This window comes from Hemiscyllium ocellatum, chromosome 45, assembly GCF_020745735.1.
Source record: "Hemiscyllium ocellatum isolate sHemOce1 chromosome 45, sHemOce1.pat.X.cur, whole genome shotgun sequence".
Taxonomy (NCBI): domain Eukaryota; kingdom Metazoa; phylum Chordata; class Chondrichthyes; order Orectolobiformes; family Hemiscylliidae; genus Hemiscyllium; species Hemiscyllium ocellatum.
The window spans coordinates 14,729,330-14,746,073 of record NC_083445.1 but is presented as its reverse complement, the minus strand read 5'-3'; the positions used below and the strand labels follow the sequence as shown (position 1 = coordinate 14,746,073).

The 16,744-nt window shown below is 45.8% G+C and overlaps 1 protein-coding gene across 1 annotated transcript; it reads left to right on the top strand.

Annotated features, from left to right (window-relative positions):
• Positions 1-15,462: 15,462 nt before the first annotated feature.
• Positions 15,463-16,166, top strand: LOC132836029 (nanos homolog 2-like). The gene has a single exon (XM_060855231.1). It carries the CDS (start codon positions 15,535-15,537, stop codon positions 16,090-16,092), a length of 558 nt encoding a protein of 185 aa, XP_060711214.1. The 5' UTR covers positions 15,463-15,534; the 3' UTR covers positions 16,093-16,166.
• The last annotated feature ends 578 nt before the right edge of the window (positions 16,167-16,744 follow it).

The window sequence follows — 16,744 nt, the reverse complement described above, 5'->3', positions numbered from 1 at the left end:
CACACACACACACACACTAACTCACTCACACACTAACTCACTCACACACACACACACACACTCACACATACACACACACACACACACACACTAACTCACTCACACACTAACTCACTCACACACACACACACACACTAACTCACTCACACACTAACTCACTCACACACACTAACTCACTCACACACACACACACACTCACACATACACACACACACACACACACACACACTCTCTCTCTCTCTCACACACACACAAACACACACACACACTCTCTCACACACACATGCTGAATGGCCTGCTTTGTGCTGCAGGAGTCTGTGATTGCATGATATAATAGTTAAGTGAAAATTACGGGAAAATGGTTTAGTTGCATTGCAGTATGGCTGCACCCCTATCAACAAGACCCTGTGTACAAGTTGCCTTTATTCCCCCCAGGGAAATAGTGAAGGGATTTCCCTTTTGTGACTGAAAGTTAAGGTGCCTTAAGGCAAAAGGGCCCTTTATCAGGGGAGGACAGTGGGAGTCTGATGTGGCAGGAGGAAATAGCCACCAAAGTAGGCAGGAGGTAATCGGAAAAGGACAGTGAGGAAGTCGAAGAGTTCACTCCAATTAAAATGGTTGGTAAACATTCGAGAGGAGAGCAACGATTTCCCTGCTAGGCTGTAGTCTGCATGGGGATGGCTTGCCCATATATATAGGTTTCTATCCTACAGGGTGGATTTTTGGGGGAGGAGTCAACTCAAATGTTAGCAGGCACTTCGCTGGCTTTAAACTTGGCTGCCCCATGGTGATAATATGCTGGGATTGGCCTTAATCAGTTAAAGGGAGGCCGAGGGAAGGATCTTCTCCCCTTGGAGAAAGGGAGTGCTGCCCATTGGCCAATTGCCGCCCAATGGCTCCATCATCTCAGCAGTGCCACAACGGCCACGACAAGAAGTGTCAAGAATATGGATATCAGACTTGAGGTCAGCAACGTTTCATGACCCAACCAAGAGAGTTGGCAGGGAAAGTCAGGTTTTAGACACCCGGGGAGAAGCACAAAAAAGGGACATATAATATTTGGGGATGAGGTGCCCCCAGTGGAACCATTGTACCCCTGCCCCCTAAAGGAGCTACCTATTTCCCCCCAACCCTTTGAACCCTGAACTGTGGAACAGGTAGCTTTGTTCTGCTCTCCCTAATCACACACATGGGGGGTGGAATAAGTGACAGCTAATTACTCAGTGAGATATTCATTGGGCCGAAGTGTGAACTTGCTGTCTGACAATGTACTGCCCCCTGTCATATCGGTGGAGGAATGCAGGTTGAGGGTAGATGGTGAATTGGTCACTTGCTTTATTTAATCTGCCCTCAGATATATTGGCAGTGATGTGTCTGTGTGTGTGTGTGTGGAAGGGGGATCATTATCCCCCAGATAGCTTAGGGCTATAATGTGCAATAGCACTGAACCCATTTACTCATTTTCATTTCATTATTATTGGTGATTCTACTGAGAACTAACCTCTGTTTTCTTTCCCTCAACTTCTTTAACCCCGTCCCTCCCTCTCCCTGAGGATGCTGCTTAGTACCTATCACTTTGATCAAATGCCTTGGGTGATTATCCATTATGTGAAGGGTCCTGGTATTTTTCATTCCCGTCGAAGAAAGGAAATTGTTGTCTGGTTGAGGCAGCCATCTTGCCTCGGTAAAGGCCACAATCAACATTCATTGCTGTCGGTGGGTTGTGAATTATGGGAAACTCACTGACCAATGAGTGGAACTGCGGTCGGATTGAACGTCGCTTACTCGTGAGGAAGCAACCGGTTTCTGCAGATGTGACCCGGCCAAATGTCGCCACCTCAAGAGGAAACGCCGCAGCAGGAAGCGGACGATCTGTTCAGAGACTCCTGATGATTCTTCGCCAGGGCAGACCTAACCTAACCTTGATGTTCTCCCAATACCTTCCTGTCTCAAATATTTATCCATGTATTCCACACATTAAAGATATCAAGGCTTTTGGGGGTACTGTGGGAAGATAGCGTTGAGGTTGAAAATCAGTGATGGTCTGTTTGAATGGTAGAGTAGGTATAATGGACCTAATGACCTTCTGCTTTTGTTTCCTAGAATTCACTTCAAAAGTGCAAAGTTCTCACCACCCCTTCACCACCCCTTCACCACCCCTTCACCACCGTGTGGTAATGTGTCATCATTGGCACTCTTGAGTTACAGAATTAAGAGTCACATGGCATGGAAATGGACCCCTTGGTCCAACTAGTCCATGCCAACCATAACCCCAAATTGAAACAGTCCCATCTGCCTGCACATGGCTCATATTTCTCCAAACATTTCTTATTCATTTACTTATCTAAATGTCTTTTAAACATTGTAACTGTTTAACTTCCTTGGAAGTTAAATCCACATGTGAACTGCTGTCTGTGTAAACAAAAAATGCCTCACATGTCTTCTTTAAATCTTTCTCCTCTCACCTAAAAAAATATGCTCCCTAGTCTTGAAATCCCCCAGTATAGGGAAAAGATACCTGCCAGTAAAAAGTGAAGTCTGCAGATGCTGGAGATCAGAGCTGAAAATGTGTTGCTGGTTAAAGCACAGCAGGTCAGGCAGCATCCAAGGAACAGGAGAGTCGACATTTCGGGCCAGAGCCCTTCATCAGGAATGAGGAGAGTGTGCCAGGCAGGCTAAGATAAAAGGTAGGGAGGAGGGACGATGGAGATGTGATAGGTGGAAGGAGGTCAAGGTGAGGGTGATAGGCCGGAGTGGGGTGGGGGCGGAGAGGTCAGGAAGAAAAGATACCTGCCATTCAATGTAGCCCCTCTTGATTTTATAAACCACGATGAGGTGTCCTCCAGTAAAATACGTCCCAACCTGTCCAGCCTTTCTTTATAACTCAAGTCCTCCGTTCCCTGCAATATCCTGGGAAGTTTTTTCTGAAACCTCTCCCGTTTAAATAATGTCCTTCCTATCACAGGGTGACCAGAACTGGATGCACTTAGAAGATTCAGGCTTTATCCAGGTATTTATCATTGAATCTACACTCATATTTCACTGCACTAATGCATTGTCCACTATAGAAGACGCAAGTAGTACTAAGACCATAAGACGTAGGAGTGGAAGTAAGGCCATTCAGCCCATCGAGTCCACTCCACCATTCAATCATGGCTGATGGGTATTTCAACACCACTTAGCCACACGCTCCCTGCATCCCTTAATTTCTTGCGAGATTAAGAATTTATCAATCTCTGTAACTGTCCAAGTTGAGAACTGTTTAAAAAATACTGAACAGGCACCCTAGTAAAGGAGACAAGAGCAATTACTGATTCATTCAAAAGCAAGTCAGAGATTTATTTCAGAAAATGTTAGCCTGCATTACGAACTAGGGAGAGTCGGTGATGTAGCAGGAGCGTCCCTGGACAAGTAATCCAGTACCCCAAGCTAAGTAATATCCTAGGGAACAAAAGCAGAAAGTACTGGAGAAACTCAGCAGGTCTGGCAGCATCTGTGGAGAGCGAAATGGAGTAAACATTTCAGATTCAGTGAGTTTCTCCAGCAATTTCAGTTTTTGTTTCAGATCTTCAACATCCTCAGTTCTGTGTTTTGTGTTAATTTACACAGGACGTGGGTTCAAGTCTCACCCCAGATGTTGGTGGAACCTAAATTGAATGAATGAAATTTCAAAGTGAAGTTGAGAGTTATCAGGGAAAAAAAAACCCTATCTGGTTCTCCAATGCTCTGCTGTCCTTGCTAGGTCAGACAAACATGTGACTCACAGCAACTACCCTCTAAAATAGCCCAAGAAACCTTGCATTTAAAGAACACAGAACATAGAAAAATACAGCGCAGTACAGGCCCTTCGGCCCTCGATGTTGCGCCGACCCAAGCCTACCTAACCTACACTAGCCCACTATCCTCCATATGCCTATCCAATGCCCGTTTAAATGCCCATAAAGAGGGAGTGTCCACCACCGCTACTGGCAGGGCATTCCATTCCATGAACTCATGACTCGCTGAGTAAAGAATCTACCCCTAACATCTGTCCTATACCTACCACTGAAACTTAATTTAAAGGTGCTCAGCAATGGACAAAAAACACTGGCATTGCCAATTAGGAGTTGCTGTGGCACAGTGGTAGGGTCTAGGGCAAAGACAGCCAGGTTCCAGTCACATCTGCTTCAGAGGTGCATCATAACGATTTCTGAACAGGTTGATTAGAAAATGTGTAAAAGGGGTGCAGGAACAGAGGGAGATCTGTGAGTACATGTGCACAAATTGTAGAAGGTGACAGGGTAGATTGGAAAAGTGGTTGGAAGAGAATATGGGATCCCTCACTTAGTAAACAGAGGGACAAAGCACAAAAGCAAAAAAAAAAGTTCTCGTGGAATGTTATTGAAAAGTCCGCTAACATCTGGAGTTTCAAGGCCAAATCTGGGTGCAGGTTTTTACAAAAGGCTTGAAAGGATGGATGTTTGATGCTGGTTTGTGGATGATCAGCTTCAGTTACATCAGTAAATGTCAAGAAAGGCTGGATTGTTCTCCTTGGTGGAGAGGAGGTTTGTGTGAGACCGGAGAGGGAATGAAAATGAAAAGCAGAGTGAGGCAGATCTCAGAATCACCTGTGCAGCAGCAGCAGCAGCTGTTGGAAAGATCAAAGCTATTATTGTGTTTATTTTTTCATTAAGATTGGACCTTCAATCTCTGAGAATCACTGTCAGCTACGTGTCAAATTCCATTCACACCCACTGGAACATGACTCCATTTTACAGCTGATTTGGTTTTAGTCAATGCCGCTAACTGACTGCCCACAACATTGGACACAATGCTTTGATGTTTATTGTTAAGAATAAAGGTTTCTCTTCTTGTCACAGTAAGGGGCTGTCTTGTGGTGCAGAAGTAGAGACCCAACCCCTGGAGTGGGAGGTTGGGGTTCAAGTCCTGTCTGCTCCAGAGCACACATAATTAAACAGGTTGATTAGAAAAATAGGTTAAATTATTTTTTAAAAAAACACCACAGTGAAACAGAATTGTGCTGAGCTAAGACACTCAACAATACAAGTCATAAAAGCTAAAGAGAGCACCATCATGGAAGGACCTGATGAATGTTAGAGTTGATTTTTCTCCCCCTCCCCAAAAAACAGCAAGATCATTAAAATTATTGCCGCACTTTCTGAAACTATTCTCCGTTTAAGACAGTCACCAAAGATTCAGAAGAATTCTTTACTCAGAAGGGAGTGGACCCGGAATTCACTCCTGCAGGGGGTGTTGAGTGAATAGTTTTGATTTCTCTCAGGGAAAACTGGGAGGGGGAGGATGGAGTGCAAAGGCAGTGTCCCCATGTCTGGGAGAGAAGGCCCCAGCTCAAGTCCCAGTGCTGCAGAGGTTTGTCAGAACATGTCTGGACAGGTTATTTTTTAAATTCATTCATGGGGTGAGGGTGTCACTGACTGGGCCAGCATTTATTGCCCATCCCTAATTGCCCAGAGGGCAGTTAAGAATCAATCATATTGCTGTGGGTCTGGAGTGACGTACAGGTCAGACCAGGTAAGGATGGCAGATTCCTTCCCTAAAGGACATTAATGAACCCGATGGGTTTTTCCAATAATCGACAGCAGATTCGTGGTCATCATTAGACTCTTACTTCAGATTTTTAAAAATTGAATTCAAATTCCACCATCTGTTGTGGTGGAATTCAGACCCAAGTTGACTGAAAACATCTGTTCGTAACGTCGATTTCGCTGCTCGTTGGATGCTGCCTGAACTGCTGTGCTCTTCCAGCACCAATGATCCAGAATCTGGTTTCCAGCGTCTGCAGTCATTGTTTTCACCACCCGAAAACATCTATGGGAGACAACATTAAGGGGTGATCTGACTGAAGTCTCCAAGATATCGACAGGGTAGATAAAGATGAACTATTTCAACCGGTTGGGGATTCGGGATCTTGGGACAGAGTCTGAGAATTAGGGCTGGACCATTCCAGAGAGGTGTGAGGAAGCAGTCTGGTACACAAAGGGTGTCTTCCACAAATGGTCATGTCTCCTGGATCAGTTGCTACTTTCAGGTCTGCGATAAGTTAATTTTTGTTAAGCAAACTGTGCTGGTGTTTATGTTTCACTCGGGCATAGGCCATTCAGCCCTCTGAGCCCATTCCACCATTCAATGAGATCATGGGTGATCTGTCGTCTAATTCCATATACCTGCCTAAACACCAGCATGCAATAGTTGGGCTGAATGACTGGTTTCTGCACCCTATTCCCTTGAGAATCATTTACAAGGCATCATAGTAATTCTTATGGAGAGTGGAACTTCATGAGGGGTAAAGGAGAACATTCATTCATTGGTGGTCCCTTGTAGACAAGGATGACTCTCTCCCACTCAGTCTGTGAGTGGCTGCACAGACTGATGTGGGATCCACAGGCTCTGTTACACTTGGGGCAGAAAGTGATCCTGAGAAGGGCTGGGTGGGGTGTTGAGGTAGCAGCGTGATCTTTTCACTGTTTAAAGGAGAACACCCTAATGAATATTACAGGAGAGTGGGTGGGTAGCAGCAAAGAGTACAGTCCTGTTAATCAAACAGGTTATCTCAGATGATGTTTAAAGAAAGGGGGAAAGGCGAGGTTTTCAAATACCTCCATCTTCTCTTGATTTCCTCTAAGAATTGCTGAATGCCACAAGTTTCAGATTACTACTCCTACCCAACTCTCCCTGCTCCCCCAAACTGTCCAATTACTGCACTGTTGTCCAGTGCATTTATTTTAATGTCACCACTGCTGTTCCTCCACAGCAATGGCCAAGGGTTTGTAATTTAATTTCTGGAGACTCTGAGGTATTTAAAATCACAGAGGGAAGGATACTATCCAGCCAGTCATAGTCAGGCAGCATGGAAATAAACCCTTTGGTCCAAGTCATCTGCACTAACCAGACATCCCAATCTGATCTAGCCCCATTTGCCAGCAGTTGGTCGGTCCATATTCCTCTTCAAATCCCCCTCCCACTCTGCCAAGGACATGCAAGTCTTGGGCCTCCTCCACTGCCAAACTCTAGCCACTTGATGCCTGGAGGAAAAACGCCTCATCTTCTGCCTCGGGACCCTCCAGCCACACGGATTAATGTTGATTTCACCAGTTTCCCGATCTCCCCCCCCTCCCCTGAACCTATCCCAGATCCAACCCTCCAACTCAACACCACCCTCATGACATGTCCTACGTGTCCATCTTCCTTCCCACCTATCCGCTCAACCCTCCACTCCAACCTATCACCATCTCCCCCCACATCCATCTACCTATCACATTTGCAGCTACTTTCCCCCAGCCCCACCCCCTCCCATTTATCTCTCAGCCCCCTTGGGCCATGCCCTCATTCCTGATGAAAAACTTACAATCAAAACATCGACTCTCCTGCTCCTCGGATGCTGCCTGACGGGCTGTGCTTTTCCAGCACCACACCTTTTAACTCTGATCAGCATCTCCAGTGCTCACTGTCTCCTTTTCTATAAACCCTTCCTCATCATATATACATATATATTCATAAATTATATGATCCCAATTCTTGGCAATTTCAACAGTCCCCACTCCTCAGCGGTTTCAATGTGCCCTGGTTCTGAGTAGTTTCGGTGTGCCCTGGTCCTCAGTAGTTTCAATGTGCCCTGGTCCTCAGCGGTTTCGGTGTGCCCTGGTCCTCAGTAGTTTCGGTGTGCCCTGGTCCTCAGTAGTTTCAATGTGCCCTGGTCCTCAGCGGTTTCAATGTGCCCTGGTCCTCAGTGGTTTCGGTGTGCCCTGGTCCTCAGTAGTTTCAATGTGCCCTGGTCCTCAGTAGTTTCAATGTGCCCTGGTCCTCAGCGGTTTCGGTGTGCCCTGGTCCTCAGTAGTTTCAATGGACCTTTGTCCTCAGTGGTTTCAACGGGCCCCCAGTTCTTGGCAGTTTCGAGACACCCGCAGTCCTCAGCAGTTGAACAGGCAGTGACTGGTTTGTGAAACCAAGAATTGGTGGAATTAATAAAAAATTGTAGTTGTCTTACCTTTGTTTCACTTTTATACAGGGAGAAAGTGAGGATGCAGATGTTGGAGAGTCAGAGTCACAACGTGTGGTGCTGGAAAAGCTCAGCCAGTCAGGCAGCATCCAAGGAGCCGGACAGTTGAGGTTTTGGGCATAAGCTGATTCCTGATGAAGGGCTTACGTCCGAAACATCGATTCTCCTGATCCTCGGATGCTGGTGACCTGCTGTGCTTTTTCAGTGCTGAACTTTACAACTCACTTTTATAATATATAATTTATGTAATTAACTGGTACTTTTTCGGTGGCGATTTATGCACATTTTACTGTATTTTCACAAACACACGTAACAATAAATTTCTATCGTATTCCCATCCAGATGCCTTTTAAATGTTGGAATTGTACCAGCCTCCACCACTCCCTCTGGCAGCTCATTCCATACACACACCACCCTCTGTGTGAAAAAGTTAACCCTCAGGTCCCTTTTAAATCTTTCCTCTCTCACCTTAAACATGTGCCCTCAAATTATGGACCACAATGCAACACTTCACATTTATTTAAATTAAACTCCATCTGCCACTCCTCAGCCCATTGGACCATCTGATCAAGGTGTCATTAAGCTCTGAGATAACCTTCTTCACTGTCTACTACATCTCCTAGTTTGGTGTTATCTGCAAATGCACTAACCACACCTCCTAGATCCACATCCAAAACATTTCTATATATGATGAAAAGCAGTGGACCCAGCATTGAATCTCATGGCACTCCACTGGTCACAGGCCTCCAGAATAAAAAGCAACCCGCCACCAGCATTCTCTATCTCCCACCTTCAAACCAATTCTGAATCCAATCAGCTAGCTCCTCCGAATCCCATGTGATCTAACGTTACCAGCCAGTCTACCAAGCAGAACCTTGTAGAACGCTTTACTGAAATTCATGAAGACAACGTCTACCACTCTGCCTTCATCAGTCTTCTTTGTCACCTCTTCATGTCCATCTTGTTGGAATAGCTGTTAAAATGTCCACTCACCAACCTGTATTTTATATGTTATTATTGCTTTTGCTTCCATGACCCTTTCAGGCAGTTTGATAACAGATTGTCTGATCAAATATCTTAAGATCTTCCTTCATTTTTGCTGATTCCCTTAAATCTGTGCCCAGTGGGTACCAACATGCCTGCTCATGGACATTTCTCCCTGACTACTCTTGAATGTTCATCATGACTTTGAACCTCTCCATTAAATCTCCCCTTAACTTTCTCCACTCTGAGGAGAACAATTCCAGCTACTCTGCAAAGTTGGAGAATGTAAAAGCTGAAATGAAAGGGTTGACATGAGGCAAATGAATGGCAGAGCGAGTTTGAGGGGCTACTCCTGTTCCTAATTCTGAAGTGCCTCAGTTAAGTCAGAATCATACAATCCCTACATTGTAGAATCAGGCCATTCAGCCCACCAAGCCCACACCAACCCTCTGAAGAGCATCCCAGCCAGACCTATCGCCTCCTAAACGTATTCTCTATAATTCTGCATTTCCCATGACTAATCCACCTACCCTACCATCTGAAGAGCATCCCACCCAGACCTATCACCTCCTAAACTTATTCCCTGTAATCCTGCATTTCCCATGACTAACCTACACATGCCTGGCCACAATGGGCAATTTGGCACAGCCAATTCACCAAACCTGCACATCTTTGGACATCTCTGAAGATATCAGAAAATGTTGACGCAAGTGTGTACAGAAGAGGGCAGTTCAGGTAATCGTGCATGGGCTAACTCTCTCAAAGAGCTATCGAATTCATCCCACTCCCCAGCTCTACCCGAAGTATTCAATTCCATTGTGAAAGCTGCTATCGAATCATGAGGTCCGCACTGCATTGGAACAGAATTGAAGTGCCCTACTCACTCCCACTCCTAATCTGTATGTTTGTCTCTTTAAATGGCAGTAGTGGGCACTGACAGGGACTTGAAACCAAAGACTTTACAACGAGTGAGCTTTCTCATTTGCTCCAACTGCAGCACAGGTTACACTTCCTCCTCCTGCCTTATAATTAAAAGATTCTTCTGCAGTGTTTCACTTTTAAAATTGGTGCTAGGTCAGACTCCACAAATTTCACAAGAATAATTTCACCACCAGAATGCTATCAGCACAAGAGCTGGCATGACTGAAGAATCAGGGCATCAAGGGCTAGGGAATAACTGGGGCCCCCAGTGCCATCCTCCACCCTCCCAGGATTCATAAAAGAAAATAAGTCCTTCCCCTTCTGAGGACACTGACATTTTGCTGGGTGTACAGACCCCTCACTGCTGAGCATTCTGTCTCTGACCCAGTAGTGGCCGTTTCCTCTTTGAGCACAGGCAGCGACATTTGGCAAGTCCGTAAAGACTCTGACCAATTTTGATAGACGGACCATAGAAAGCATTCTATCCGAATGCGTCACGGCTTGGGAAGGCAACCAACATCATCAAAGACCCCTTCCACCCCGGTTATAATCTCTTCCATCAGACAGATGATACAAAAGCTGAAGCACATGTACCAACAGATTCGGGAACAGCTTCATTCCTGCTGTTACTAAACTTCTGAATGGACCTCTCAAATTTCAAATCTAACCTCGCTCTTTGTACATCTTCTCTGTAGCTGCAACAGTGTATTCCTCACTCTGTCCTGTTACCCTAATGCACTTTGTGTGATAGGATCTGCCTGTACTGCACGCAACTTTTCACTGTACCGAGGTACAGGCAACAATAATAAATCAAATCAAATCCAGCCACAAACATTGCTGCAAACGTACCTTATCCTTTTCTCTTTGATGTTGACAATTATATTCTCCATTAGTTAAAAATCACACAACACCAGGTTAGAGTCCAACAGATTTATTTGGAAGCACTAGCTTTCGGAGCGGCGCTCCTTCATCACAACCACCTGACGAAGGTGCAGCATTAAAACCTAGTGCTTCCAAATAAACCTGTTGGACCATAACCTGGTGTTGTGTGATTTTAGACTGTTATTGGGAGCATGAGCCCCAAATGATTTGTTTTCTACAGGATGGGTGAGTTCAGCGAACTCAGCACAGACTAGTATGTCAATCTAAGACTGTCCTAATCTGACTGGCTCAATAGGAGAAGAGCTGAATTAATAATGCAGTGTTTCTGTCTAGCTGCTCTTCTCTGCTATCTCAACAAAAAAAAGCCCTGGGTCCAATAACCCGAAGGTCAGTTTTATGAAAAGGTTACCATTTACCTTGCTCATAATGAGAACTTGTTTCATCAGTGGTGGTGCTGTGCTAACAGTTCACTCAGAGCATTTCAGTCCCTACAATCACACTATACCTGCCTGTTCTCGTCAGAAGCTATGGCAGAAGCTCAGCCAGTTTTTTTTTAATCACATGGCTGACAAGGAAGGTCTCTTGTATTTACTGCCTCCCATTGGCATATGCTGGGAGCATTACATATTGATACTCAAACTGTTATAAAAACACCCACTGTAGCCATCAAGTCCTTGAGTGGGACTGAAACACAGTGCTTCTGGTTCATAGGGAGGGACACTACCCACTGAGTCACGAGGTTGGAAGAGATTATAACCGGGGTGGAAGGGGTCTTTGGTGAGCTTTCCTCATTGACTTATTCGAGACTCAGAACCACCATCATCGACACAACAGAGTAGATAGCACACGATACCTGGTGACCAATGCAGCCAACGAAAGACCTTTGAAGTCCAGTCTCCATTGTTCTGTAGGCAAGCATGGCAGCCAAGATAAATCCATGGGATTTCACAAATTGCTCAGAACTGAATAACCAAATTTGATTTGACTTCATTATCATTAGATTCAGGGATAAATATTCCCAATTACTATGGAATTTTTTTCCGTCCACCTAAATCATAGTCTCGGTTTAACCTGCCTTCCAAAGGCTTTGTCCTATACTTGGGATTATACCAGCAAAACATTCCCAATGCACGACTAAACCAAATACATGTACAAGACCAAAAACTCTTAGACTTGTTGTCATGGATCATAGAATCCCTACAGCGTGGAAACAGTCTATTTTGGCCCAACAAGTCTACACTGACCTTTGGAAGAATATCCCACCCAGACCCATTCCTCTACCCTATTACTTTACATTTCTCCTGACTAATGCATCTAATCTACACATCCCTGGATACTCTGGGCAATTTAGCATGGCCAATTCACCCTAACCTACACATCCCTGAGCACTCTGGGCAATTTAGCATGGTCAATCCACCCTAACCTGCACATCCCTGAACACTATGGGCAATTTAGCATGGTCAATCCACCCTAACCTGCACATCCCTGAACACTATGGGCAATTTAGCATGGTCAATCCACCCTAACCTACACATCCCTGGGCACTATGGGTAATTTAGCATGGCCAATTCACCCTAACCTACACATCCCTGAACACTCTGGGCAATTTAGCATGGCCAATTCACCCTAACCTACACATCCCTGAACACTATGGGGCAATTTAGCATGGTCAATCCACCCTAACCTGCACATCCCTGAACACTATGGGCAATTTAGCATGGCCAATCCACCCTAACCTACACATCCCTGAACACTATGGGGCAATTTAGCATGGTCAATCCACCCTAACCTGCACATCCCTGAACATTATGGGCAATTTAGCATGGTCAATCCACCCTAACCTACACATCCCTGAACACTATGGGGCAATTTAGCATGGTCAATCCACCCTAACCTGCACATCCCTGAACACTATGGGCAATTTAGCATGGCCAATCCACCCTAACCTACACATCCCTAAACACCATGGGCAATTTAGCATGGCCACTTCACCCTAACCTACACATCCCTGAACACTATGGGGCAATTTAGCATGGTCAATTCACCCTAACCTACACATCCCTGAACACTATGGGCAATTTAGCATGGCCAATCCACCCTAACCTACACATCCCTGAACACTATGGGCAATTTAGCATGGCCAATTCACCCTAACCTACACATCCCTGAACACTATGAGGCAATTTAGCATGGTCAATCCACCCTAACCTACACATTCCTGAACACTATGGGCAATTTAGCATGGCCAATCCACCCTAACCTACACATCCCTGAATACTATGGGCAATTTAGTGTGGTCAATCCACCCTAACCTGCACATGTTTGGATTGTGGGAGGAATCTCATGCAGACACAGGGAGAATGTGCAAACACCACACAGTCGCTTGAGGCTGTAATCGATCCCGGTTCCCTGGCGCTGTGAGGGCAGCAGTGCTAACCACTGAGCCACTGTGCTGCCAGAATTAGTTGGTCTCAAGGGAATGGTTTGCGAAGAAGCCACCATAGAATTTTTACACTCACTACATATATTCTGGAACTTGACCTCAGCGAGTGACAGCACCTTCAGAAGGCAGAAACAAAATCTTGTAGGAGGCAAGGGAGAGAGGGGGGTTTCATCGGAGAACAGCAAATTCAAACTAAATCATCTACCCATCCCTTGTTTTGTCACCCTGTCATTAGAAGTGAAAGAGCCAGTCACTGACTTCAGGAAGTGAGGTGGAGGGCATAGTCCTGGTGCTGAGGTGATGATCACCAATAATCTGTCCTGGTCCACCCACGTTGATGAGATGGTCAAGAAAGCACAATGCCTCTATTTCCTCAGGAAGCAAAGGAAATTCGGCATGTGCATAAACACCCAGCAATTTTCTAGATGCACCATAGAAAACATTCCAAGTGGACGCATCACGGCTTGTTATAGCAACTACTCTGCCCAGCGGCATAAAAAAACTACGGAGAGTTGTGTCCCTCACACAAACCAGCTTTCCATCTGTACATCCCACTGCCTCAGGAAAGGCAGCCAGTGTAATCCAAGACCTCTCCCATCCCAGTTATAATCTCTTTCAATCTCTTCCCAGAGGCAGAAGATACAAAAGCTGAAGCACACATAACATCAGATTCAAGAACAGCTTCTTCCCGACTGTTATTAGACTTCTGAATGGACTTCTAAAATTTCAAATCTAATGTTGGTCTCGCTCTCTGTGCACCTTCTCTGCAGCTGTATAAATGCATTCCTCACTTCGTTCTATCACCCTATTGCACTTTGTAGGGTAGGACCTGCCTGTACAGCGCACAAAACAAAACCTTTCACTGTACCTAGGGAAGTGACAATAATAGATCAAATCAAATTCAACATCACTCCCTTGTCATGTAATGCATGATATGAAACATCCAGTCCATCATGGTGTCAAGTAGGACAATCCCATTACCACCCCTCATTGTGAGTCGCTCCAAATGCTGACTAAATACTCTAGGGCACAAGTTGTGGGATGAAGGAGATATCTGGTGTTAAATAGAAGATCAGGCAAGGATAAACACCCAGCAATTTGGGTAAAGGTAGAGGGTGTTACTTGCTGGTAATTTTTAGATTAGATTAGTTACAGTGTGGAAACAGGCCCTTCGGCCCAACAAGTCCACACCTACCCGCCGAAGCGCAACCCACCCATACCCCTACATTTACCCCTTACCTAACACTACGGGCAATTTAGCATGGCCAATTCACCTGACCCGCACATCTTTGGACTGTGGGAGGAAACCGGAGCACCTGGAGGAAACCCATGCAGTCACGGGGAGAACGTGCAAACTCCACACAGTCAGTCGCCTGAGTCGGGAATTGAACCCGGGTCTCTGGCGCTGTGAGACAGCAGTGCTAACCACTGGAGAGGTCGGTGGGTTTGCCATAATCCACAGGCAGGAACATTGGGTGGTGCAAGCCTGAGATAATCCGGTGGTGACCTGAGGACTGAGACCTTGGGAGGGCAGAATGGGGGTGGGGAAGGGTTCACTTTCTGAATTGGCACCAGATTCCAGAAACCTGGAATTTTGCTCATCCCTCAGCTCTCGCTTTATTGGCCGAAAATGCTGTCCAACCCCATGCAGAATGTGATTGGTGCAGTGAAAGTACAAGATAAAATTCACCTTGCAGGCGAAGAGTTTTGACTATTTATAAACATTTGATTTCGATTCGAACAGCCTCTACTTTCTGTGATACATCTGACCAAAGTTGGCCAGACCACTTTAAACCGTGTTCACTTCAATTATTCTCCCTTGACAACATACCCGCAGGTAACAATCTTCAACCAATCCAAAGGCTATGTCCTTCAATTGATAAGTATGCAAACAACCAGCCTCCCGACCTTTTAAAGAGCCCAATAGTTTCTTACACTTGTTAAAAACCAAGGCACCATATACAGGAGAAGTTGAATTCGATTGAACAATTCAACTTGTCATCATTTCGCAATGTACAACTTTTATGAATAAAGGGCAGCTTTGTGTTATGTTTTGGAGAGCAGGCACTAGCAAAAAAAAAGGGAAGCACAATTTGGAGAAATGGCAGACAGGGCCTTTGACATTTGGAGTGACTATCTAGGATTGAGTAAGGTCATGGAGAGCATCGTACAATCGCGGCGCCTGGAGCCGGACGAGAGACGGTTGGAAACCGGGGAGACGGTGGGAGGTGGTCTGAAGGCTCAGATACAACACAAGCCAGAGGGTCTGAGGAATCGCAGCTTAACCATGGAACTCGGGACTGGGCTTTTCTTGACGATAAACGTCAAAGACATTGAAGACAGGTCCTGCGGAGGTGAAACAGGCAGACAGCTAGCTGTTCCTGTCCAATCTCAGCACCCAGCTGCTCTCACCACTGGCCTTGCAAGCATGGAGAGGCAGCCCAGTCCCAGGAGGCTGGCCCAGGCAGGCATGCTGGAAGCTCTTGGTCCAGCCGACCCTGGAAGTCGAGTCGAGTTTCCAACAGGACCCGGCCTTGAGGGCAGCTCCCCACCTGCCCAGGGAGAAACCAGGAGACCTGGAGTGACCGGCCAGGCTTTACCCATCTGCACCTTCTGTAAGCAAAACGGGGAGTCCAGGAAGATCTACGCCTCGCATGTTCTTAAAGACAAGAATGGCAGGACAGTGTGCCCGATCCTGCGCAGGTACACCTGTCCTGTGTGTAGGGCAACTGGGGACAGCGCACACACCAAACGCTTCTGTCAGTCGCTTCGAGAAAACTACAGGTCAACTTACAACAAAACATCAAGGGACACCAATAAGATGCAGAAACTATTTAAGAAATAGTCTGTTGCATGCATCTGGCATTCAGTAAGCTTTGATTTGGGGTGTGTGGGTAAATATTTGTGACAGGCGGTAGTTTATTTGGGAAGTCAGCTGTTACCAGCGCTGAATAAATGCTGTAGGTCTCTGTTTACTGTTTTTTGAATAAAAGACTTCATGGAAATAGAGAGTTGTGTTTGAAATCCAGACATCATTTGCAGAGATCTCCCTGATCCTGCATAAATCCAGTCCGGGCTGGGAGGGGAGGGGAGGGGGCGTGTACTCACCAATTGGTTCCCCCCCCCCCCCCCCCCAAATTCCAGGCAACTTCCCGGAATAAGCCTCGGGGAAAGTACACCTCGATCGCGAACATCCCTGATCCACTCCCTCCCCACAAGGCAAGGCATGTCCCACCAAATCCCACCTGTCAAACATGCCATGTCACTAACCAACTGTGGTAGACCTTCCTATGGAAGGAAACTTGAGGCTGAAATTAACGCACCTGAGTGAATAACTTAGTTAAATAAAACAAAAGGGTTTCGCGTTTCCAAGTACAAACATTAGAGCAGCGTGGTGACTACAGCCGTTTTTTTTTGTCAATTACATCCAAGAGTACAGCAAAGGACCTGTAGACTTTGCGCTGTGTTGTACAACTCTAGTCTGAAACAATCATCTA

Bases quoted from the DNA above. Each gene is read 5' to 3' on its own strand.
- LOC132836029 (XM_060855231.1), top strand. From the start codon at position 15,535: ATGGAACTCGGGACTGGGCTTTTCTTGACGATAAACGTCAAAGACATT.